Source organism: Muntiacus reevesi, chromosome 9 (genome assembly GCF_963930625.1).
Source record: "Muntiacus reevesi chromosome 9, mMunRee1.1, whole genome shotgun sequence".
Taxonomy (NCBI): Eukaryota; Metazoa; Chordata; class Mammalia; order Artiodactyla; family Cervidae; genus Muntiacus; species Muntiacus reevesi.
In genome coordinates, this window is record NC_089257.1 from 27187287 (window position 1) to 27213153 (window position 25867).

Below are 25867 nucleotides of genomic sequence, written 5' to 3' on the forward strand. Positions count from 1 at the left end.
ACTGATCCCAAAGTAATATATGCTGCTTTGAAAATGCTAGGTTAGTGATTTATTACTGCTTACTTTTGAGTTTCGGTTTGTAGACCTTCAAACAAAATAGAGATCTTAGAAATCACCTGGTTGAGCCAACTTTTTTTTTTTTTTTTTTTTTTACAGATGAGCGTTATGTGTCTAAACCACCATGCATCTAAGCCTGCAGATAAAACAGGGTCACAGGGTGTTGTAACCAGGTAGGATTTTATAGGCTCCCCCGGCTTCAGCTCTGCGGGGGGCTCCAGATCCATCACATTTCCCCCTAAAATAATTTTGGCAAAAAAAATTTCCTAGGAATATTTCTTGTGGACTCTGTGTATTGACAGCACTGATGTCTGCACCAAATGCACTGATGTCCAACTTGGCACATAACAGGCATTCATTCAATAAATGTGTTGAACAAGTGAATGCATCTGTGGGTCAAAATTGGGTGTAGCTTCCTTATACATGTTGTCGTTTTCAGTACATAATGTTTTCGAATTAATATTGATGAATCTTGACAAAATCCTGACATCTCTGTCAATTATAATCTGTTCTTCTTTAAACAGATGTGACATTGCTCTGATTTGGAGAAGTAGAGAATCAGACCACTGGTGTTATGTTTTTCAGGATGTATTTTGCAGTCTCATGAAATATTAATATTTTAATTGCCCCCAAATGAAAACTCAATAAATCTTCACATCACTAGGTAGGAAATCAGCAGGAAAAAAAAAAAAAAAAAAACTAAAAACAAATCAAAAACACCATGCTGTTGCCCAAACCAAGGCAATCATCTTTTGAAGCCACCAGTACCATCTTTGCTCACAAGCCAAGGAGCTGGCCCCGATGTCTTACGTCTTTCTATTCCCCAGACATTTGAGTGAGAAACCTTTGATTCAATTTTCACGCACTCTTACTATAGCTCTCTTGTTCCAGGGCTCTGTTGTGGATGCCTTAGCGGTCATAAGAAACAATTCTGCCCTCTCTCCACTGTCACCCCTTGTCCTTGAATTGGACAAATATCTCTTAACTTTGCCTCTCCCTGAGACAAGTCATCTTCTGAGAAGCAGCTTAGTCCTGCAGGTAATCAGATCCTGGGGCAGGGATGGTACCTCCTGCCTCACGGGTCCTCCAGTCTGGTTCCAACATGTCTGGACCCAGCTTAAGCTATGTTATCTGATACATAAAGGTGGTAACACATTGGCATCAAAATGACACAAGCACTTTGCTCTTTCTTTGCTGCTGTCTTCTACAGCAGTGCAGGGACTTTGCTCAGCTCCACTTCACGTGGGAGTTATTGCTGATTTGATCACCGTACAAAAACGAGGTTATACAAGTCCAGCTCTTTGTGAACCCACGGACTGTGGTCCACCAGGCTCCTCTGTCCGTAGCATTATCCCAGCAAGAGTACTTGAGTGGGTTTCCAGCTTCTTCTCCAGGGGATATTCCCGACCCAGGATCAAACCCAAGTCTCCCACATTGCAGGGAGATTCCTTACCATCTGAGCCACCAGGGAAGCCCATACCAATTTGAAAGCCTTTGCCAACTAAAAGTTTTTTCTCCATAAACATCAATACACTAGAGAGAAATCTCCACAGTGAAAACCCTTTTTTTAATGTTTAAAAATTAAGTCATAGGTTGTGTACAGGGGCAATAAATGACCACTTACTGTGTGCCAGAAATTATACCAATTCTATGTCTTACTAAATCCTCACAACAGCCTGAAGAGGGCTTTATAATCCCCATTTATAGACGAACAGTGGAGATTCAGTGAGTGAGTGGCTTGTGTGTAAAGGGCTGAGTCAGAATTCAAATTAAGGTTTTTCTAACCTACAGTATCCTTTGCTTAGTGTTGCCTCTGCAGAGAGATTTTTTTTTTCCTTAAAGCACCCCCAAAGCACACAAAACAGCCTCTTTCTCTGTGTGTTACCACCGGGAGCTCATAAAACAACATATTTCCACCATAGTCTGAGACTTTGCAAAATGCACATATAACTAACTGGGAAAACATAATGTTTGAACCATCCCGGTAGAGAGAACCTCAAAGCAATAAGCCCATGGCAAATCCATCTGATCGCCCAGCCCAAGGCTCAGCCTAGAACTTTCTGCAGGGTGTTACTCTAAAGATAACCCAAAAGGTCTCACAGCTTCCTGGTTGTTAAAACAACAACTACAGTAGCAGGAATTGAGACCTAAAGATCAGCGGAGTAGAAATGAGGAAGGAAATGGCATGTTAAATGACTATTTTTCCCCAACTGGCCCTATTCTTTCTAGATACAGTCCCAGAACTTGCATAGTTACAGTGGGAGAATTTGATCAATCAAAGGCTGAAAGTTTTCTACCAAGGTTCAGGGTGTTCAAAACTTGAAGTACTTCGAAGTTTTGGGTATAGTAGAATTCCTAGGAAATTTATGCCTCTATCTCTGTTAGGCTGGTTTGATACAAATACCCTTTTAGGAGGCCCTTCACAAGCCACTGTGCAATTTCTCCTAGACCAGCAATAAAATGTGTCCTCGGAGTCTTCTGCTCTCCGAGGATCTCATTTTAATTCCTGCCTCTTTTTGTCCCTTTCTTGTTTCATTAGATTCATTGTCAGTTTGGTTCTTTTCTTCTTCTTCTTTTTTTCATTTTTATTGGCATATGATTGTTCTCAATGTTGTTAGTTTCTACTGGACAGCAAAATGAATCAACTATACATGTGTATATATACATATATCCCCTCTTTTTTGGATCTTTCTCCCTCTCTCTTCCCATTTTTCTACTTCAGTTCAAAGCAGTTCCCCATTTCCTCACTTCTGAAATTACTCCCTGGAAGGCAAATCCAGTGATTTCCCATCTCCTTTTCCAGGCACACAGGGTGCTCCTTAGCTGAATAAGATCCCCACCCCACCCACCCCGAGAGCCCTGGCAATTTCAGGCTTTTGGGTTGTAGCAAGAGTAAAGGTTTAGTTTGATGTGGTTAAGCCAGTCATCACGGTGTCTTCAGACTCTCAGCCCCAAACCACTCTGGGGTACATCACCCTCACTTTCCATTTCTCTGGATTATCTTTCATCTGTTCACCACTAACCCTCACAGCCTCAACCAAGGCTGAAGCAGGGGCCAGCAGGGTGGTATGCTTCCTTTCTTGGTTGAAATACCAACTGCTGTGGCTAAAGCCATTCCCTTTCGGACTCATTACAGGGAACAAGAGAAAGAGAAAGCAAGAGTGAGTGCTGCAAAGACTGCTGTTACATGGTTTCCCTTAAGCCCCAGAAATAGAAAGCCAGACTTCCGACTTGCTGAGCCTCTGTGCAAACCACCAGACCACACTGCCAGATAAGAAAAATGTTTGATTGTGTCATATTTCCTTCATCAGTGCTAGTTTCTGAAAATGGCCCTGAGTTTCTGAGAGCCTGGCCATGATCCTAAGATTAAGAGAAGATGAAAGAGGAGAGAAGAAGGGATCAGATCTCTTTCTTTTCAGGTCTAAGTTTATTTTCAACCACAGAAATAAAGGAAAGGAAAGATTATGAGAGATTAGTCGTGAGCTAACTTTATTTGCAAAAGAAATTTTTTATTTGCAAGAGAAATGAATTGGACATCAACAGGCATTGAGAAAGGGAGCCTGCTAGTTTAAAAAAATGTGTCCTTGGTCTTTTCAATTCCCCTGTGTTTATTTATTGAGTGCCTACTCTATGCCAAGGGCTGTGCTTATTGCTGCAGATCCAAAGAGGATGAGGCATCTGTTCACAGAACAAGGAGGCTGGACTAGATTCAGATTCACCTAGATTCCAACTCATGTGCTCAGCATCACCTCCACCACAATAATTTTACTCCACTCTCCCAGAGCAGCCTTCGTGAGCATCTGTGTTGTCAGCCGCTGCAGGAAGAGTGATGGCCCAGGTATTGACAAGCTCCTAATTGGATGGTAGGAGGTACCGTCACCTATAAAAGGTTATCTTTGGGCCAGACTGGGCTGCTTATGCTCAGAAGAGACTTGGAGGTTGAGGTCTAGTGAGCTGTCAATCTGGGGTAGGGCCTGGCCCAGCAGACAGATGACAAAGGTTGGGGAGTCAGATGACTCTTGTGGCTCTCGTGGGGAAGTAGCCATTTCAGGGAAGCAACAGCATGGAAACCAGACCTCAGAAGTCGGTGAGCTCACTAGGGGCACAAAGAAAGGAGAGCCTGATGTGGCCCCAAAGCCCAGGACCAAAGAGACCGGATTTGGAGAGCTGCTGATAGGAGCCTTGTGGTGAAGACAAAGGCAGGCAAGGGGACTTCCTTGGTGGCCCAGTGACTTAAACTCCATGTGCCCAATGCAGGGAGCCCGGATTCAATCCCTGGTCAGGAAACTAGATCTTGCATGCCACAAATAGACCCCTGGTGTCCCAACTAAGATCCAGCACAGCTAAAAAAAAAAAAAGACAAAGGAGAGGTAGGAGTCAGGAGTCTCTTTTATAAATATGCAGCCAATACAAACCCAGCTATTTATGAGTGACTTCTGTTTGCGTATCCTTGATGGCTCAGACAGTAAAGAATCTGCCTGCAATGAGAGAGACCTGGGTTTGATCCCTGGGTCAGGAAGATCCCCTGGAAAAGGCAATGGCAACCCACTCCAGTATTCTTGCCTGGAGAATCTCATGAACAGAGGAGCCTGGTGGACTACAGTCCATGGGGTTGCAAAGAGTCGGACAAGACTGAGCAACTGAGTGCATACACACACACACACACACACACACACACACACACATGCACACACACACACACACCCACATGTGCCAGGCCCCGAGGGGTTCAAAGGAAGAGCCAAGTTAGAATTTCACATCTAATGAAGAGCTGATCAAATCCATACACTGAAATTACTGCTGGCTGAGACAGTCCTGCATGGGTCTTGCAGTGCTGGCCCTCACACAAGCTCTTTCTCCTTGCCTTATCTCGTTTAATCCACCCGACAGCCTTGCAAGGTGGGGACCGTTGTCCCTGTTTCAGAAATGAGGGTGCTGAGGTTCTGAGAGACCGTGTACCTTATCTGAATTGGTCCAGCTAGTAAGTGGCTGAGCCAGACTTCAGATCCAAGCCTGTGTTGAGCCTCTGAACTTTCTAGTATATCCTGCAGCATCCCTGTACTGGAATAATACGGTGCTCCACTGAGCGAGTGTGCTTAGATGTTCAGCTGTGTCTGACTCCGAGGGAAAAGTAAATACCAGCCGGCGGTGCAGGGGAGAAGAGCAACAGGAGGCGCCCTAGGAGGGGGAGGGTGCTAGGCGGGCGCGGGGTCAAGGATGGCTTCTTGGAATCAGAGGGTCTGTTGGAGCTGGTTCAAAGCTGTAATCATGAGTCGTCTCCAGTTTCTGAGGCAGAGAAGGAGGGTCTGAATTAGGATATGAGCCATCAGGCGCTTGCTGTCTGTAGTGGCCCTGCCCTGAAGACACAGGGGTGTCATGCAGAGCACACGTGGTGTGAGAGCTCATGGAGGGAACCACGCTCCATCCGGTCAGACAGACACCCAGGCGGCCCACAGGTCCAGCCTCTGGGCCATAGGCTTGCACCCCCGTTGCAGAAGAACCACTGGCCCCAAGCAGAAGTGACAAGGAAGTACCCCCTCAGCCTCAGGCCATGGAGGGGGCCTGGCTGTCCACCAGGGCCTGCGGGTATCCTGGCAGAGACAGGAGGTAGCACAGGCCCCAGGCGCTTGGGTGCCAGAGCCTCCCGAGAAGGAACAGGTGCGAAGCAGGGCAATTAGCTGGGAAGGCGTCTGGGGGGCAGGCAGCCCAGAACTGATTGGGGAAGTCACCAGGATTACATCATCGGCGGGTAAGTAGGCTTGATTAACTCTCCGATGGGCACAGTTTCGAGAGGGAACGGTTTCTTTCTTCTTCCAGGAGCCAGAAGAAGTGATCGTTAGATTTGTCTTATAAAATAAAACTGTTCCATAGCAGGGACGAGCCTCTAAGCTTCTCCGGTGTACTTGGCACCCTGGCTTCTCTCTGGGAGGAAGGAAGAGCCTCTATTCATGGGATGTGACTTGGAGAGGCCCCACGGTGAGTCAGGCATTCTGTGTGTGTGTGTGCGCCCCGTGGTCGCGCACGTCGTGGGGGAGCTGCTAATTTATTCATGTAATGTGTTCCTCTAGACCAGCCACAAAGACCACTCAGTTATTTTGATCCAAAAGAGAGGCTGGTGTTTACCACAAACTCCCCAGCAACCCTGTGTGTGTGTGTGTGTTTGCACAACAACCTCATACAATGAAAGAGTTGCCCTGACTGGCAATCACAAACATTCCAACTCTGAATTGAGGGCAGAGCTCGTCCTGGAGTGACCTCCACGGGCATGATGACTTGTATGTCTTCTAAAAATCCAAGGGCATGGAGAGAGTGGTCACGTGTTCCTGCCACCACAGGGGACCTGAAGGGGAGCAAACATTTGAGAACGTCTACTTCTTGCCAGGCATGGGGCTCAGGTTTTACATATCTTTTTGTGCTGGTTTCTCTCAACTCCCCTTTGAAGCAGGTGTTACGCTTTCACCATTCCAGATTCTTGCCCCAGTGTTTCTGCTTCGAGGATACTCATACGTCCCTAGATGCCCTCTGAAAAACCCTGTAAAACCTTTTCTGACTTCATCACAGTTAGTTACACTCTCCTTTGTGCTCCCAGAAAATCATAGACTTTAGGGAGATGGCAGCTTCAGTTTCTTCCTCTGTAATATTGGGGTAGCCATAGGGTCATTGTGAGGAATACGTGAGATAAATCACATAAGTGTTTTGACAGCAGTTGGCACTTAGCCCTTGCCAGTCGTTGCTGTTATTAATAATAGTAACAGTAATACCACATACAATTACGTACCACTTGTAAGTTCCTTGAGTATAGGGATGTTAACTACTTGGTTCATTGTTTTATCCTCAGAGTCTAGCGGTGTTTGGCGCATGGGAGGCACTTGTTTTCTAGCTGGTGAATGAATCAGAGTGAAAGCTTTGCCACCTTTTGCTTCTGTATGCACCTGAGAATGGACCCTTGCCTAACCCACCTCTGTATCTGTAATATCACCACCTCATCTGGTACAACCCACGTGTTCAGTGACTCTACTGAACAGATGAACAGGACCATGAGATGCTGCTGCTCAGCCAGTGCCTGGCTAATGGAGCCCGGCAGCACGCCCATTTGATGCTGTGTGGGGGCTCGGGGATGCCTACCGCTCCCTGAATTCCGTGTGCCCTCAACACACCACCCCTGCACGGTGAGCTCCTCAAGGTGGGGACTGCGTCTTGTTCACCTTTAAATCCTAGCGTCCAGCACTGTGCCTGGCACGGAATGCTCAGATGGGTATCCAAGGACTTTCCTGTCCTCCCGGACTCCAAGGAGCATGGAATCAAGTGGATTTGTAATCTCTCCTCTGTCACCACCTAATCTTCTTCTTCTGTCGAGGTTCCCATTTCAGTTTATTATAGACCCTTTTTCTCAGTTACAATGGTCTAAGCCTCCTCTGGAGTATTGTACCCTATGGGAAGAGCAGTCTTTGTATTCAGGCTTTTCTGGACTCAAATCTTGACTCTGGCAACCACTAGCTGTCTTATCTGGACAAGTTGCTTACCTCTCCTGGGCATCAATTTCCCCTTTCATCAAATGAGGCAATAATACACTCTATTTACCTATTCACCTTAGGGCACCTAAGACATGGCGGGACCTGTTCTAGGCCCCAGAGATACATATATGTGAACAAAACAAACATTGCTTTTGCCTGAATGGTACCTGCAAACTAGAGAGGGAGAGACCGACACTAAACAAATAAGCCGGTAAACAGATAGGGGGTTGGATGGTGCATCTGCTCTGGGGAAAGGAAGTGGGAAGTCAGGGTCATCAGTGTCTTATTCTGGGGACGAAGCGAGGCCTTTCTAATGAGGAGAACCTGCATCTGGAGAATAAGATTCCAGGGAGAGGAAAACAGCAAAGACACCCTCTGCCTTTCTCACCCCAGTCCAGCCCCAGTGCAATCCAGTCACATCCCTTCTCCTGCTCAAAATTCTGCAAAGGACTAATGGCTCATTAAATTCATAGTCTTAGAGACTGACATTCAGAACCACCTCCAATATGAAGCTACATTCACCTTTCCCAGCCATATTCTACTGCTCTCCCAGAAATATTTAATCCTAGGGGAGAGAGCTGGGTGCACTTTGTCAGTCTCAGCAGAATGACTGAGGAAAAAAGCCTAACCACACTTCCGATGACGAACAGATTGAGATGAGCCCTTACCCCAGATTCCCTGGGCTGCTCGCACGTTCCAGTCGTGGTGGGCAGGACCCCTGTCTATTCCTGGCCCGCCCCTCCCATGTGCTACCATGGACTTGGCGATAATGCATCTTTTTTTTTTTTTTAATAATAAGCATCCCTTAATTTGCTGATGCCATTACAAACACCGATTACATTAGCAACAAAAAGTGTTTTCTTGAGTTGAAGTCAGAGGCAGTTACTCCCCAAAATGTTAAGCAAAACAGTATACAACGTCAGTATGAAAATGTTAAATTTTACATTGTCTTTACCGCTTTTGATCTTCTCAACAATTTTATTGAGCAAGATAAGATAAAAGATTACATGTTTGTTTTATCTTCAGGAATGTAAAGGTCTGATTATTCAAACAGTTTCTGTTATAAAACTAAACTCTGAAGATGTCTAGAGAGTTGGCTTCTTTTTTTTTTTCTTAAAGCTACAAAACGGCATGTGGTTTCCCAAATCAGTTTTCTTTTACTACTTTTATCTCCCTTGATCCCTGCTCCTATGGGCCCCTCACCCATAAGAAAATGACCTCATTTTGCCTTTACTGATTCTAATGGGAGATCCAGGCTCCAGTCATAAATTCCTGTATCCAATGGCTGCAAGCTCCCCTGGTCCTCCATTCTTCTATCCTTTTTCAATCAGCACTCAGTCCACAAAGGATTAATGTCCAGACCAAGGGCACATCTTAAACTGGGACCCTATGGCCATACACAGAACAGTAAAATCCCCAATACTACGTTCCCACCAGCCTGATGAACAGGCACCACCAGCCTCTAAAATGTCCCCCATGATGGAATTTATGATGAATTTAAAGCCTGGCCAGTTTCAGACCCTACTCATAGGGAAAGCCCTTGGACCAACACCTACCACCATGTGGATCTTGGAGAAAAGCAAAAGAGATCCTGATCCTCAAAGCTGATGTTCTAAAAGAGCGTGTCTAAGGCTTTCTATTCCTCATCATACGATGTTGGAGCAAGGACAGCCATTCACGGCTGTGGGATACAGATGCCCCCTGGCACTATGACTGACATCCCTGAACACCACTGTGGAGCCTCCACATCTGAAAATGTTACTGCCGAACCTTTAGGTTTTCACTAGCTGGCTCCACCTGATATGGCTGATGTAGCCTCAGTCTGGGACACAGTTTTCCTACTCAATGCCAGGACACCTGGGCAGTGTGGCACCCCCACTGTCATTCCTATCTGTTTGGAGTGTATCACTCTTCTTCCCTGGCACCACTAGCCAAGCAGATTACATTATCCTAAGCAGCTGGCAGGAAAATAAAAAAGGAATGTGATTCTGCATTTTAGTGCCTACTTCTGAAAATTCCTCTATTGTAGTTATGATTTCCAGCACATAGCAACTTGTGCCCTTGAACACACTTTCCACCACGTGCATCCTTGTGACAGCCTTTCTGACATCAGCCTATGCTTCCATGACCTGGGTCAAGAGCTGAACTTGCCCAGGGAGCCTATCACAGCATTACAGGTGATGACCTGATCCTAGACAACCACCACATCTCAGAGAATGACTACTCAATTACCCACATCATCTGCCAAGGTGCCCCTGCCAGAACACAGGGATCTTCCCCTCAGGGGATAGCCCACTCAGCTTGTAGCATACACTCAAAAGAGGTGAATACCAGACAGACCTCCAAACTTAACCCTCTCCTCCCCATTGGGCACAATAAACCCCATTACTACTGTGGCTAAAACTTCCCCTCTGAAACCTCCTAAAGCAAGCCTCCTACTTAAGGCTATCCCCAAGCTAGTCTGTATATACACATGATCAAGGCTACATCCCAGAGACCCAGTCACTGGGTACACTCGGCCCCTATGAGCAAGCCACTTTCTTATTCACACCATGCCAGATGACCCAAGACTCATGAAAAAAGGCTCTCCCACCACACCCACCAATATTAATGCTACTGGTCTAGGTCTCTAGGTCTTGCTCTGTCTTACCCAGGAACCGACAGGACATTGGTTAAATGTTACCAAGTTTGGTCCCTGGCCAGTGAGTCCGGATCCTGTAACCATTCAAATCCACATGCCTGTGTTGGTGTCTTCCCAGGCCCACACAGCATGATGGGAGCTCTCCGCTGGCCCAGATAGTAAAGGAACGTGAGTGATTAGAAGCTGCAGAAGGAATCTGGTCCTCCAGTGTCCTTCCCCTAGACAACTCACTCCCGATGTCCTAACTCCTTAAACTCACCCGCACATTCTACTGACTCCACTGATGTTCTTAGCCTTTTCCAGCCACCCCATGAGGGGACCCTGCTGGTCACAATCCCCAGAAGAAATATGAGCATTTCCTTATGCATGGCCCCAAATATAAAAGTGACAACTTGGGGCTAGAGGAGTGGGACTAAGGGCTTGATTACATAAGGAATGTATTATAGCAGATGCAGCAGAGGAAGTGTCTGAGGTTCTATTAGAATCTTGTGACATTCACAGTATAACATAAACAGTGGCAGCACTTGAGGCTTTCACTGAAGGGCAAAAATCCTAACTGCCAGGATGGCAGATGACAGACTAGCTCCAGATGACCTTACCGCTGTAATATATGTGCCCTCAAAGAAGAGGAGTATGTGTCCTCAAGGGAATTTCCTGCTATGTGTGGATAAACAACACAGGTAAAGTCATCTAAATAGCCCAGCAGATGCGCCATCAAACCAAAACCAAATTTTATTTGAAGTACCTTGAAATCTTTGGCTCCTGAATGTTCGCTGCCTCTTGGAATGACCTGCTCCAGGGACCCTCCCACCAGAAAGTGGACCTCACATACTGAACTGCTTATGTAAAGTCAGTACAGCCCATCATCAAATATATTAATAAGAGACCACCTGAAATTAATCTCTCTTCTCCATTATCTCCTGGCATTTTTCAGCAGGTGGGCTCCTGTCCTATATCAACATCCCCAGGACCAGGCCTTCTCTCCCTGAAGAGGTTAGGGAGTTCTCTTGTCAGGGGTCTGCTCACCTAGGGATTCCCCTCACTTTGCCAATGTCTGATTAGGTAATAAACCTTTGAGTCACTTGTGATCACAGCCAAGGAGTGGTGTGTTTGGACAGGCAATGCCTTTAAGCAAGGGGGAATGGCAGACAGGTTATCGAGTTGAATCATAGCAATATTCCAGTGAAAGGAAACCTGAACCTGTCTTCATTCCATCACTACCCCAGAACGACACCTCCAACTCCTGACCCCACACCCAGACACTTACTCAGGCTCTTTCCTGCCAGTCACACCTGCTTCACTCACTGGGTGCTTAGGACTACGGGCTTTGAAACCTCTGCTGTTTATCCCTACTCATTCCTCAGCTCTGTGACCTATAGCAAGTTCCTTAGACTTTCTGTGACTCAGTTTCCCCATCCATAAAGTTATGATCACAATACTTATTCCATTAGGGTGTTGTAAGGGATGTGAATACCCCACTCTAGGTAAAGCCCACAGTACAAGTCTGACACAAAGGAAATACCCAGGTATTTATTCATCAAGGGTACCTCACTTTCTATTAATGCTTCCTCCAGAAAACCTTCCACATCTATTTCCACTCCAATTTCTCCTTAATCCAATTAATCTGATTCCATTTCTGTTCAACACCTTGTTGTGAATCATATATCTGTTCTCCATTACATATGCATTCACTTTGGCTTCCCAAGTAAGAGCTAAAGTTCCTTGAGAAGGGACAACATTATACCTGGCTCGCCTACTGATGTGCTGTGTCATCTTGCACTTAATTTTTTTAGGGTTGAGTTTCTTTCCCTGGAATATGTGGCAAATATGTGGCATGTGTCCCAACACTTCCCCAACCCATAGCCTTGGGAGACACTAGTACTCAACAGCAATTCTCTTGTTCCTAACCTGTCTCCAAAGTCAGCATCCTTAGCCCCGTGCTTTGGACGGTGTCTATTAATGTATTCCGTAATTACGTGTTGAGTACTGACTAGGTACTACCCTTATTTAGTATTCTGGAGATAAAACTTTGGGTGTGCTGTTGCTGCACTTCTGGAACCTGTCACATAATGGGGAAGAAAGAAAATGTGCAGATTCATAAGTGAGAAGATCTCAGATCGTGATCAGTACAGTGATGAAAATAAAATAGTGCTGTGTTAGTGTCTGGCGAGGAGGCAACTTTAGGTTGAGTGGCCAGGGACTTTCTGAGGCCCCAAGAGATTTTGATCTGGTAGATTTGGTGTGGGCCCCAGAATGTGTGTTGTTAACAAGCAAATGCAGGAAATGGCAACCCACTGCAGTATTCTTGCCTGGAAAGTTCTAGGTACAGAGGAGCCTGGCGGGCTACAGTCCATGGGATTGCAAAGAGTCAGACAAGACTGATCGACTAAGCACAGCGTGGCAAGAGTGAATGTCCGGAGTCAGAAGACCTTACATCCATTTCCTTACTTACATACTTGTGTGACTTGAGCAAGTTACTGAATTTCTGTGACTCTCAATTTCCTTATCTGTTAAATTGAAATACTACTACTTCTCATCTCAGAAGGTTATGTTAGTATTAACTAAGATAAAACATAAAATTCCTGGCACATAGTGCATGCTCAATAACAGGCAGTAAATAATTACAACAGTGGACCCATCTACTCCTAATTATAATCTTCAAAAAACAGACTCAACAAGTACCATTTAGGAGGTATTGAACATAGCCTTTAGTTGATTTTTGCCTAATGAAACTCTTCCCCTTGAAAAATAAATTCTCAAAAGACCTTCCTGTGAGCAGGACTGCCAGAGTCCAGTGAATATATATTCCCTGGCACTCTAGTTGAGGCAGGTTTCAGGTTTGGAAGGACTTTGGCCTAATTTCCTCTCCTGTCAAGTGGGAGCCTGGCTACTTGCCTTTCTAATTCGGTGGGCAGGGATGGGGGGATTTCTGAGACCTGAAGGGACGTGAGATTTGCAAAGTATAAGGCTCAAACAGGACACTTGCCTTCTCAGAACAACTGGCCCATCCAGCTGAAAGGCCCAACAGCAGCAGTAAGCTCGGCTCCTGCGCTGCTGGCCTCCACTCACTTAGAGAAGGGGGCCACTCCTCCACATTAAAAGCTGAGCTGGTACATAACGAAGGGAAAAAAAAAAAAAAGCTGGGCAGGAAGCAGCCTTTTCAACCAGTGAAGAAACCGTTAGAATCCATCCCTTTGCCCCATGCCAAAGCTCAACTTGCCCCACCCAGCCACACTATCAAGGACGCTCAGGCCATCGCAAAGCCCTGGAGGTATTTGTCCCTAGTTTATCAGGGACCTGTGAAAACATTTCCCTAACTGAAGATAAAGAACTCTTTCCCCTTCTCCCTCCATTCTACTTCTAACTACCTGCCAGAGAGTTCCTCTCCTTTTCTTTCAGTCACACCGACTCTGAAAAGAAGCTGTTTTTAACCCTGGACTTGAAGTAACTGGTGAGAGGCAGGTAAGAGCATTTTATTCATTCATTCCTTCAGTAAGTAATTATTGGGTGCTTAATACATGCTGGGCTAGGCTCTTGGATTCAATTCCAATGCAGAAGGAGCCTTCAGTGTTTGGGGGAACCCAACAGTACTTAACAACCACAAAACGTAGAATTATCCATTGTGATCAAAACTGTCAATGAGTAGATAAACAGCAAAGCCCGACTGAATAGCACAGGGAACTATTCAGTATCTTATAATAACTTGTAATGGAAAAGAATCTGAAAAAAAAAACAACAAAAAACTTAATCACCTTGTGGTATACTAGAAACTAATACAGCACTGTAAATCAACTCTACTTAAATAAATAAAAAGGAAAAATTTTAAAAACAAAAAACTTGGGAGTGGGGTCATACAATGATGGGTCTTAATACAGTCATGAGGGACTGGGGGCTTTCCTGCTGAAGTAATGTTTGAGTTGAGAGAGTGTGTATATAGTATAATCTTCTAGATTTCACTCTTGCCCTCCCAGTGGGTGTTTTCAGGGTTAAAAAGCTGCCTCAGGGGCGGGAAAGCTTGCTGCCATGCCTTGCTTGTCCTGTTTTCAGGACCAAGTCACGATTCCTCGACTCTGGTGAAGGTTAGGATGGAAATGACTTATTGGAGTGATGGAGAGGCCAGCATAAACCTGCCAGGACCTCCTTCAAGATTCAGTTCACTTTGCAAAAGTTGCCAGATAAAAGATATTTCCAGATGGAGAGCCATGCAGGAAATACAAATGGAAGAGTTTTTAACAGCTCCTCCTCTGCAGGCTGTGACCAAGGCAGTTTCAGCAGCATGATGGGAAGTACTGTAGCCTAATAGCATGGGAAGAGCTGAACTGGCCCACGAGCATTCCAGGGGCGTCTGGAGAGAGACTGTGCCTTGAAGGGGGCATTCAAGATGCTCTACTATGGGCCCACCCCCACCCCCCAATCCTGCCACCACTGCACGTGGAGCCTGTGTCTGCTATGTGCTAACCCTCGGTTTCTCAGAGGAGAGCGCAGATTGGAATCTATGAGAGCCTGAGTCCCTTTAAGGAGGAGGCTGTACATAATAACAAACTGTCCCCTTTTCCCCTGTCCTTGGGACCTAGCGGGCCTGCAAAGAAGATCATCTGGAAGTCAGGGACCAGCACTGCTGACGGGGGCCTAAGTGGGCAGGGATTGCCCCTGGGGGACCCAAAGAATGTCTCAGAGTTCATGCAACTTGCCTCACTGTAACCTTGTGTGTGTGTGTGTGCGCGCTAAGTCACTTCAGTCATGTCTGACTCTTTGCAACCCTATGGATTGTAGCCTGACAGGCTCCCTTGTCCATGGGATTCTCCAGGTAGGAATGCTGGAGTGGGTTGCTGTGACCTCCTCCAGGGGATCTTCCCAACCCAGGGATCGAACCCACATCTCTTACATCTCTTGAATTGGCAGGTGGGTTCTTTACCACCAGCGCCACCATAACATTGGATGTTGTTAAATATATCCATGGATGAACCTGAGAAGGTTGCAAGCTCCCTGAAATGAAAGGTAAAATTCTGCACTTTGGACAGCTGTGCACCTAGGGAAAGGTCTTTAACTTTTACCAGGTTTTGTGTGTGTGTGTGTGAAAAATATACACGGCATATGTTTACTATTTTAACCACTCCCAAGAATATAGCTGAGTGGCATTGAGCACATTTACACTGTTGTGCAACTGTCACCCACTATTCATCTCCAGAAGGTTTTTTATTCTCCCCAAACTGAAACATGATATCCATTGAAAAATAACTCTCCTCTCTCCCAGCCACTGGCCACCCCCATTCTACCCTTTGTCTCTATGAATTTAACTACTCTAGGTACCGCATATGAGTGGAATCATACAGTCTTTATCCTTTGGTGACTGGCTTGTTTCACTTAGCATAACGTCCTCAAGTTTCAACCATGTTGTAGCATGTGACAGGATTTCTTTTTTAAGGCAGACCTTTCTTCTTTAAGAATGTAAGTCACTTATGAGGTGGCAAGATAGTGTGTACACAGTTTATGCATATTTATTTATTAGGTATATACCCAGAAGTGGAATTGATGAATCATATATTAATTTATTTTTTATTTATTTTAATTTAATTTATTTATTTTTACTTTATTTCAATTTATTATTAATTACATTAATATATTACATATATAATATATATTATATATGTGTGCCTAGTCACTCAGTTGTGTCTCTTTGCAACCCCATAAGCTATAGCTTGACAGGCTGCTCTGTCCTTGGGGATTCTCCAGGCAAGATTACCAGAGTGGGTTGCCATGTCCTCCTCCAAGGGATCTTCCCAATCCAGGGATCAAACCCAGGTCTCCCGCATTACAGGCAGATTCTTTACCATCTGATCTACCAGGGAACCCCAAGAATACTAGAGTGGGTAGCCTATCCCTTCTCCAGGGGATCGTCCCAATCCAGGAGTCAAAGCAGGGTCTTCTGCATTGCAGGCAGATTCTTTACCAGCTGAGCTACCATGGAAGCCCATATGTTATATATTATATATATATATTCCCATCATCAGAGCACAGAATTTCCAATTTCCCCACATGTTTGCCAACACTTTTCATTTTCTGTTTGGGGGATAATAGTTGTCCTAATGGATGTGAAGTGTACTTTATTGTGGCTGTGTTTTGCATTTCTCTGATGATTATTATTTCTGAACCTCTCTCTATCTGCTTATTGGCCATCTGTATATCTTCTTTAGAGAAATATTTTTTCAAGTCTTTTGCCCATTTTTAAATTGTTGTTGTTGTTTTTTTTGCTGTTGAATTATAGGAGTTCTTTAAATATTCTGGGTATTAACCTTTTATCAGATATATGATTTGCAAATATTCTCTCCCATTCCATAGGGTGCATTTTCACTCTAATACTGTCCTTTGATACACAAAAGTTTTTACCTTGCAGTCTAGTTTGTCTGTTTTTCATTTTGTAACCTGTGACAATAAAAGGTGTCATATTCAAGAAGTCATTGCTAAATACAGCATCATCTAGTTTTTGCCCTATGTTCTCTTATAAGAGTTTTATAGTTTTCAGTTGGCAGGTTTTTAAAGAGGTCTATGACTGACAATGCATGGGCCATCCTCAACATTGATTGTGGGGAGACCCTCACATCTTGACGAATGTCAGTGTGAAGCTAGGAATTGGGCAATTGATAACATGGTGGTGATATGTGAAGTCTTTAATTCAAAAGGAATTATTGAATATCTCCAAATTTAGTAAAAATGAAAATTATGATCTCTAAGAACATAAGTCACTTATGAGATGGCAAGATGGTGCACACACCTAAAATCATGGCTCTGCAGATTCTAATCTGCAGATTAGAATCTCTCCAAGGCAGAGTCTAATGAGCACCTACCTAGGCCCCAGAACCAAAAACTGGAAGGAGTTGAGTTCAGGGGACAGAGAAACCTTCAGTGCAGAGATGTGGCTTGAGTGGGCTCCAGGTTGATGGACACAATCTGGAGAGGCAGAGAAGCCTGGGGAGGATTTTGTACAAACTGCAGGATGATTGCTATTACCAAGCACTCACTGTGTGCCAGGATCTGTGCTCTGCCTGCTGCATACATTATCTCAGCCATGCCTCTTCACCCTATATTTATCATCGCCTCTGTTTTATCACTGCAGGCACTGAAGCACAGAGATTTGCCTAAGATTAATTACCCAGATAGTAAGTTGTAAAGTGGAGACTAGAAACCAGGTTTATTAATCTCTATTCTTAACCCCTCTACAATTCTAGGACCAAAGTTTTGAAGCACAGACAAAGCAGACATTCCTGAGGGAAAGAACAGAATAAAACAGTGCACAGAAATGGGCATGAGCCGGATGTCTGAGGTCAAAGGGGAGCAGCCTGGCTGGTGGGAAGGGTCAGGCTCTAGGGGTTTGGGATATGAAGTTGGTTCGATGGGATGGGCAGGGTCACAAGCTTCTTTCATGGAATCATTGAGAGTTTGTCTTGATCTTCTAGAAGGACAGAATCTCACATAGAGCTGCATCTCTAACCTTCCCGTGCACCTCTTTCTTCTATAAAATGAGAGCATCAAGATCCCAAAAGGTTAAACTACTTGCCAATGATCACAGGCAATAAGGGAGTCATCGCAAATTTTTGAGCAGGGCGGTGACAGTGAAGAAAAGAGTAGTGCAGATGGGTTAGTCAGGCAGCCAGATACATGAGGGGCAGCTGAAGGGAAGCAGAGGAAATTGGCACTAAGAAGCAAGCAGCTCTTTCCCTGGTTTTGGCTGAAAGATATCTCCCTCAGCTACAGATATTTCCAGGAGCATCACACATAAGACTCCTTTCCCCTGAGGTCTGGAGCTTAGGAAGTCAAGTGTCACCAGGAAGATCAGACTCCCTTCTCCCGCCAGGTTCAGGGCCCTCAGCTAGACACGAATGCCAGAAAACACTGCTTCCCCGGAAGCAGCCCACCCCCTCCTCCAATGGAAGGTCTATCTGGAGTGAGATGTCTCAGACCAGAGACCCCCAACTCTGAAGAACCAGTGACCAGGACAGGCTCCTGACGCCATCTCTTTTTGTTGCCTACCTGAGTATGAAGCTGGGCCAGCTGTCTGTGAGTCTAACCCACCTGCCCCATAGGGGTTGGGGTTTGCCCGAGCTGGTGAGATAAGGCAAGAGTCCCCCTGGCAAGGAGGCTGACCTCACCTGCTTGGACTGAGCCTTATATTGTAACATAACTCCAGTTATCCACCTGTGTGTCAAGAAAGGCCTGCCCTGGTTGACTATCCTCCTCTGAGGTTCTCTTAGCTTCATTAATTCTAATAATAGCCGCCATCCATTGAGCACTGTGCTAAGCATTTGACATGCATGATCTCATTTTATTCCTCCAACACTGTGATGAAGATATAATTATCCTCGTTCTACACGTGGCGGAACTGAGGCTCAGAGCTATCAAATGATTTGCCTAAAACCATGTACCTGAAAGAGCCAGGACTAAAACATAAGCCTATCTATATCCAAAGCCTGTGCCTTTCATAGAATTGACTGTATTCTACACACTGGCCCACTGTAACCAGGTCTCCTTGTGGGCATGGGGGACCTGCAGTGGAGAATCAAGCTACAAAGCAGGTCCTTGCTGTTTCTGACACCACCTGTATCTGTGTGTTCCTACGAACCAAGAGCTTAATCTGGTTCCCAAACCAAACTCCTGGGTCTGAATCTGAATCTGAATGGTATATGGGCCCTTATCTTCTCCCAATAGCGATGCTCTAGGAAAACAAGTTATCGTCAAGTTCCCTCTCAACTTTTACCTGGAGAGCATAGTGCAGGTATGCTTTGGCCAAAGGGAGCAAGGCTGTCATTTATTCATTCCTTCATTCATTCAATGAACAGTTATTGAAAGCCTACTGTGTGCTAGGCACATTCTAGGTCCTAAAGACACAATTGGAAACAAGTCATATTCTTATGGAGTTTATATTCTAACTGGGAAGAAAGGTCAAAACCAAACCCATAAAAAACTACAAACACATATGTAGTAAAGTGGAAGTAATGATGCTACTAGGAAGAAAAATAAAGCAGGATAAGGAAATGGAGAATGATAAGAAATGGGATTTCAAAAGACTCTTATGAGGATAAACATTTGAACCAGTATGAAGTACATGGAGCCATAGGATGCTCTAGGGGAAGAGCATCTCAGGCAGAGGAAAGAGCAGGTGCAAAGACCCTCCAATAGGAGTTGACTTGGTTTGTTTTAAAGTTTAGGGAAGACATCAGTGTGGATCTAGCATAGCGAAGGGGTTGTAATGGAAAAGGGCAGTAGGGGCTTTAGGATCAGGCTTTTGAGGCCACAGAAAGGAGCTGAGATTTCACGTGTGCCGTTTGAGTGTCCTAGGCATGGTGTTGCGTCACTCAGGTGGGCTGCCTCTGAGACACTGAAGGGAAGGTATGAGTCTCATGAACAAAGGGCATCAGGACAGCTCTGTGAGTCAGCTCACCCGGCTCTGACCCCCCTTGAATTTGGAGCCGCAGATAAATTCAAGGTCTGGTACCCAAGGGAGAAGGTGGGGGAGGATTTGACGGGGACAGAGACAGAAGAAGGAACTGTTGACTCTAGGTCTCACTTGCCTTTCCATCAATGGGGCTCTGAATCACCAATGGGTGTTCAACTATTTTAAAGCTGGAATCTCTCTGTATAAGCCAAATCTTCTGCAGAAGCTTACTCTGTGCCTATCTCCTTTCCAAGTACCTTATATAATATGCTTCATTTCACAGAATTGTTATAGCAGTTCCGTGAGATAGTTACCCTGAATATGCCCACTTTACAGATGCAGAAGCTGAAGTCCAGAGAGGTTGAGCAACATGTCAATAGGGGCAGAGCTGCTGTGGTTGGAGCAGGAACGGGTGGAGCCTACTAAGGAAACACTTCAAACTGCTCCAAGGAGCAAGCTGGGAAGTCACATTTCAGAGGCTCCTTCTACTCAGACATGTCATGAGTTTAACTCCGCTTAAGACTTCGCTGTGGAGTTGTGACATTTGGGGGCAGTTACTTCAGCACTTTGACTTTGTCTCCCGTCTCAGTCTGAACAGGTGATTTAGAAGTTGCTGGAAAGGGGAAAATCAGAAACATGCAATCAGGGATGTGGCTGAAGCAGGCCATGTGGTAGGGAAGCGATGACACTGTCAACAGCCTACCTAGGACCTAAATGGTCACATTCCTGAATTTCTGATTGGAAAGTGGGGGCTTCCCAAGCCTGAAGCCAGCTGATGTCTTAGGTACACTCCAGCTTTTTCTACAGACCCCAGTCTCAGCCTTCTTTGGTCGATGTCCTGACTGGCTAGGAGATTGCTGCTTCCTGATACAGTAGTGATGACTTCTGAAAGATGGGGTAATGACAACAGGTATCATTTCTGAGCATTTACATCACTGTGCAAAGCATTTTTATACACATTACCCTATCGAATCCTCTTAAAATTCCTGTGACGTGAACAGGTATCCCTGTGCCCTTATTCTAGTCCCAACCCTGCTGAGTTTACTGTTGCCTCCATTTGAGAGGTATAGAAACTGAGGTTCAGAGAAGTGAAATAACTTCCCCCAAGTCACCCAGCTAGTAAACAGCTGAGTTATGCCTTCTGACACCTATGCTCATCTCCTAAACTCAGTTGCTAAAGATTTTTGAAAAAGATTTGTGGGGCTTTTTTCTCCATTATAGGAAAACTGGTTTATTTTTCACTAGTGTTACTGATAGATCTAACATTCTGAAAATATATCCATCAACATGCCCTGAAATGTTCTGAGATGAGTTTGGAAATCAGATTCCTGTGACAACTAAGTTTGTTTAAAGAAGTTTCCATGGGAGTTGAAGCCATAATAAGACAAATCTTGTTCCCTTACATCAATGTCACAACTAACAGGTATATGATGCACCTTGGCTTCTAAAGGTTGTAAAAAAAAAAAAAAATAGAAGAGGTAAATTATCACTCTTGGCATTTTCCCAATGACATTTGCATTTTCCTTTCTACTAGAAGTCCATTTTAGCAAAGAAATGTAGCCTTAGTCACTTGAAACTGCTCTTCCTGAGAAAACAATTGTAGATATAATAATAAAAAAGAATAGAAAATGCCAACAGGAAGAAAGTAATCCACCTAGAATCAGAATCATCATGCCAACTGATTCAGTCTTCCTGTGACATTCACATTCAGGAAGGAAAACTTGGAAATTTTCTAAATTTTAAGGTATGTAAGATTTGCAAGGAGTCGGGGGTGGGTAAAAGGAATTAAATTGTAAACCCACTGGGGAGGGATCAAGTCCAGATTTCCCCAGCTCTCAAGAACCATTTTACATGTTCAAATTGCCTCCTAGTTACTGAGTCCCTCCTCTACATAAGGCATAAGGTTGCTATGGAAGGATACAATAAGGTCATGATTGCTTTAAAATTATTCATAATGAAAACACACTTGGAGATTCAATTCTAAATGTTAAACTTAAATTTGAGCAATTTAATTGCCCGTTGAATAGAAATGAAATCCCACTGGCAGGCAGTTATTTCTTACAACCACTGTGTGTGAAATTGAAATCTTAAGATACCATTTCAAATATTCACTTTCTCTAAGGAAGTTCTCCCCAAAGAGTGGTGAACGATAAGAAACTGACCCAAAGTCATCAGCAATCACTCTTTCTTTACACGTTCGGGTCAAAACAGAAGCATATTATTAAAAGGAAACTTCATGTCCCAAAGTTGGCCGTTTGGAGGTTACCTCCCGGAACCCAAGGGTATATTTAATTTAACAACTAACTTAGGCTCCATGCAAATCTATATAGCAAGGAAGGAAGCAACTTATCAGATTTAATAAAAGCAAGCAGATGAAAACACATCACGTAGTCACCAAGATACTAAACATTAAACTGGAAAATGCAAATATGTTTTGTATACGAGCACAAGGAGGTGAAGTGAAAGGACACTGTTCTGTTTGCTTTTTAAAAATGGGACAGGTTTTCAAATCTAGGTGGGAAATTGGGAAGTCCTTATTTTTAACCTCCATTTCACCTTTGAATTTAATTTCAAACTCTTTAAATTCTCCCAACGATTTTTTCCTACAACACAGAAGTTACCATTTATGAGTGCTTAATACACACCAAATGCTTTGCATGCATGTAATCTCATATCCATTATTACCCCCAGTTCATTACAGGTCTACAGGCCACACTGCATGCATTTACTCATTTAATCCTCACAACAGTTGATGTAATAGGCTCTGGTACAGATAAGGATCCTGGGAGTTTATAAATTCCTGCTCTTCCACTAGGTTCACAGGTAGGAAAGTGTGAGTTGTTATGCAGGCAGTCTGACTCCACAACCACTACCCAATACTGCCTCTTCAGATTAAGTGACTTTCCTAGATAGGCTCCACTAGTTGATAAGTAAGAGCCTAAATCAAACGCAGGCAGTCCAATGCCAAGTCTTAGGCGTTTCACCACCACACTGATTGGTTGTAAGCAGGTGAATTGCTCATCAAAGCCTATTTGTTTATTTTCATTTTTGATTGTAGAGTGGTGGGTTATATGTTTATCACATAATTTAGACTGACTTAAAAATGCTAGGCATTTTCCCTTTTTTCATTAAAAACAAGGGCCTGAGCAAGAGAAGTTCTTTTTAGATTGAAAGGCTTGAGTTGGACCCAAAGCTGCTCTTAAGACTTCCTTACACACACACACACACACACACACACACACACACACACACACAGAGGAGAGAATGGAGGAAATTGGGAGAGACTTTTATTATACCCATAGGGACCCAAGCTTTGGACATGGACATAAGGACAAGAGCATGCAGACAATGGTAAACTCTAGATATGCATGTGAGAAGTTAGAATCAGCTTTGAACAAGGAAAACGAAGCCTACAGGATGTACTTCTGACTTCAACCACCCCCTTCCAGGGTGAACTCACCCAGACCCTTCAGTGTCATCTTTAAAATGGGAATACAGTGTCCATGCCCATGATCTAGACTGCTCCTATAAAACCATGGATCCTGAGAATACTGGTATCTTCTTCTTTACAGGACTTGTGGCGTGCACAAGTAGGCCTTTAGTAATAATTTCTGAATGCAATTATTTTCAGGGAACTCTGATGAGGCCCAAGGGACCTAAAGTTTTGCTCTATTGAAGAGAAGACTATTAGCTTCCTCCTCTCCCCTTCTACATTCCCCTCTCTTCCTGAAATTTGCCTTTGAGATTAGAGGGGAAACCTGAACTAAACAAGTCTGCTTTCTCTCTCTTTTTCTGACCCAGGGCAAAATAGTCTCCAAGCATTGCTCCCCATCATTGGAGAGGCACTTTTCTCTGTGCAGAGTGCTATTGGCCCTTTACAGGGGCCAGTTTAACCACAGGGGTCCGATTTTTAAAGATGCTGAGGGAGGGAATTCTGCCGCCAGCAGATGGAGAGGAGACTCAGGCCAGCTTGGTCCCTCCCAACCACCCTCCCTCGGGATTAGCTGCCCCTGGCACTGCTCAGGCGTACCCAGCCCGTGCGGTCCCTGCTCGCCCAGCTCCCATCGTCTCTTTGGAGCGCGGACGCAGTCACAAGTCCTCAGCCAGCAGAGCCGCACTGTCTGGGGGGCATCTCCGCGTTCCCTGTCCGCGGACCTGGGACCTCCAGCCCCGGACGCGCGCGAAAGCCACTTGGAACGCGTACATCTCTGTATGTGTTTATTTCACATTCTCGTTTTTTCTTTCTTCCTTGAGCGGCCCTCTGGTCACTTTCAATCTTAGTTAACCAAAAGGGGAACGCCGAAGAGGGAAAGCCCTAAAGAATGCTTTACAGGCAAGCCAGCCGCCTCTCCAAGGAGAGGTGTTCTCTGAGCGAGTCTCCCTGTCCCCGACGCTGGCCCCTTTAAGAAGCCAACTCAGTCTAGCTGCGGCTGCCGCTGTTTGTACCGCTAATCCCCAGGAGCCCCGTTTAAAAAAAAAAAGGGAAGAAAAAAGATGGGGGGGGGGGGCCGGGCAGCTGTCTCTTTAAATGTGATTTCCTTCTATTGTATTTGAATCGTGATCAGGAAAAAGGAAATGAAACCAGAGACAGAGGGAAGCTGAGCGAAAATAGACCTTCCCGAGAGAGGAGGGAGCCGGGGGAGAGAGGCGCGGTTCCCTCCCCGCCCCCAGGCCGCCGCCCCCTCCCTGCCCTCGGCGGCGAGCTGCGCGCCGCGACCCGGGCTGAAGGTGCGAGGGACGCGGGGCGGCCGGGCGGGCGCGCACCATCCCCGCGGGCGGCGCGGAGCCGGCGACAGCGCGCGAGCCGAGCCAGACCCGGCGGCGGCGGCGGCGGCGGCGGCGGCGGCGGCGGGACCGGGATGGAAGGTTAAGTCCTGAGCAGCAGCAGCAGCTGCAGCCGCCCGGGGCCAGGCTGCGCGCCCCGGTCCCCGCCTCGGCCGCGGCGCGCCGGCAGCTCGGTGATTCGCTCTCTCTCTTTGGCGTTTGAAGGGAGCGCGGTGACTGTCCTTGAGCGCGGAGGGGCGAGCTCGCCGCCAGAGCGCCGGAGCAAGAAGAGGCGCAGGAGCGGCGGCGGCGGCGGCGCCCGAGCACCCGAGGGGGTCCGAGCCCCGGCAGCCGGCCAGCCCCGCGCCACAAAGGGAGCGCCCCCGCCGCCTGGCACGCCACCTCCCTCCCCAATGTCCTCGGCCATCGAGAGGAAGAGCCTGGACCCATCTGAGTAAGTGCGGCGCCCCTGCCACCGAGGGTCCCCGGCCTCGCGCCCCGGGGCGGCGGGGTGGCGCGGGCGGCCGGAGAGAAGGCTCCAGGTGCGCGTCCGCGGCGTGCCCTTGCTTCCCTCTGCCGTGCGCGGGGCTCCCGCATCCTCTTGGGTGACTCCGGGGACACTGGGAGAGGGGCTGGGTGGCGGGCGGCAGGAAGAGGGGTCGGCCCCGCGCCTGAGCGGGCCCCTGGCGGCTCCCTGGGACTCTCCCTAAAGCCACTTCGGGCCAGAAAGTTTGCACCGGAGCAGGCACAGGGGGAGGTCAGAGGCGCGCCGGTGCAGCCCGAGAGCCTTCAGGACTCGATTCTGCTCCCTTCTCCCCTCTCGTTCCTTCTCTTTGTCCGTTTGGCCCTGGAAAGGGGGATACTACAAGTGGAGCCCCCGCCCCCCGCCCCGGGTCCCCGACGGTCCCCTTCCGGGTCCGCAGGTGGAGCGGTGGCCCACCGCGCCGGGGACCCGCGGGTGAGGAGGTGCGCGAGTTCACCTCGGAGCTCACTCAGGCCTCCAGAGACTTCAGAGCACCCGAACTACACGGGAGTTAGTCTGGATTCGCGGACACGCCTCTCCCCTCGGTGTCCACCGATGGGTACCTTTGAACCTTGAAAGTTTGTGCACCATTTTGGATGTAGGTGAATTTTTCCGGAGAGCGGAGGCTTACGGCTTTTGTCACAATCTCAAAGGGTGTAGGGTCTGGGAACCAGAGCTCTAAATGAACCGCATTAGTTTTCTGAGCCCCTGACTGGTTTGAAGTATCCCCCTCTTCCCAATCTTTACCTTCAGCCCATTGCTCAGTGTTAACATGGGGAGAAAGGGATGTTTAAGATATCATTTTCCCGTCAGCGCAAATGCCCTTTTAAGATTCATTAGCTGTCTGGTTTTGAGAATTTTTATTCCTTTGAAGGGATTTGTTACACAGACCAAAGGAGCTGGTTAATGACTTGTCCATTTGTGCTTTTAAGAGGCAT

The 25867-nt window shown here is 46.2% G+C and overlaps 2 protein-coding genes across 3 annotated transcripts in view; both read left to right on the plus strand.

The window, feature by feature from the left end:
- The window catches only part of CD59 (CD59 molecule (CD59 blood group)), a 202376-nt gene that overhangs the window by 43033 nt on the left and 133476 nt on the right, over nt 1-25867 (plus strand). The gene's annotated exons all lie outside the window — the stretch shown is intronic.
- Nucleotides 5998-25867, plus strand: part of LMO2 (LIM domain only 2) — a 30947-nt gene continuing 11077 nt past the window's right edge. The window contains exons 1-2 of one of the 2 annotated variants that reach the window (XM_065945523.1): nt 5998-6033; nt 24632-24860. In XM_065945523.1, the coding sequence (XP_065801595.1) occupies nt 6006-6033; nt 24632-24860 (257 nt within the window). In that variant the 5' untranslated portion in view covers nt 5998-6005. Of the gene's footprint in view, nt 6034-24386; nt 24509-24631; nt 24861-25867 lie in introns of those variants that run through there. The other variant, XM_065945524.1, reaches the window with a different exon arrangement.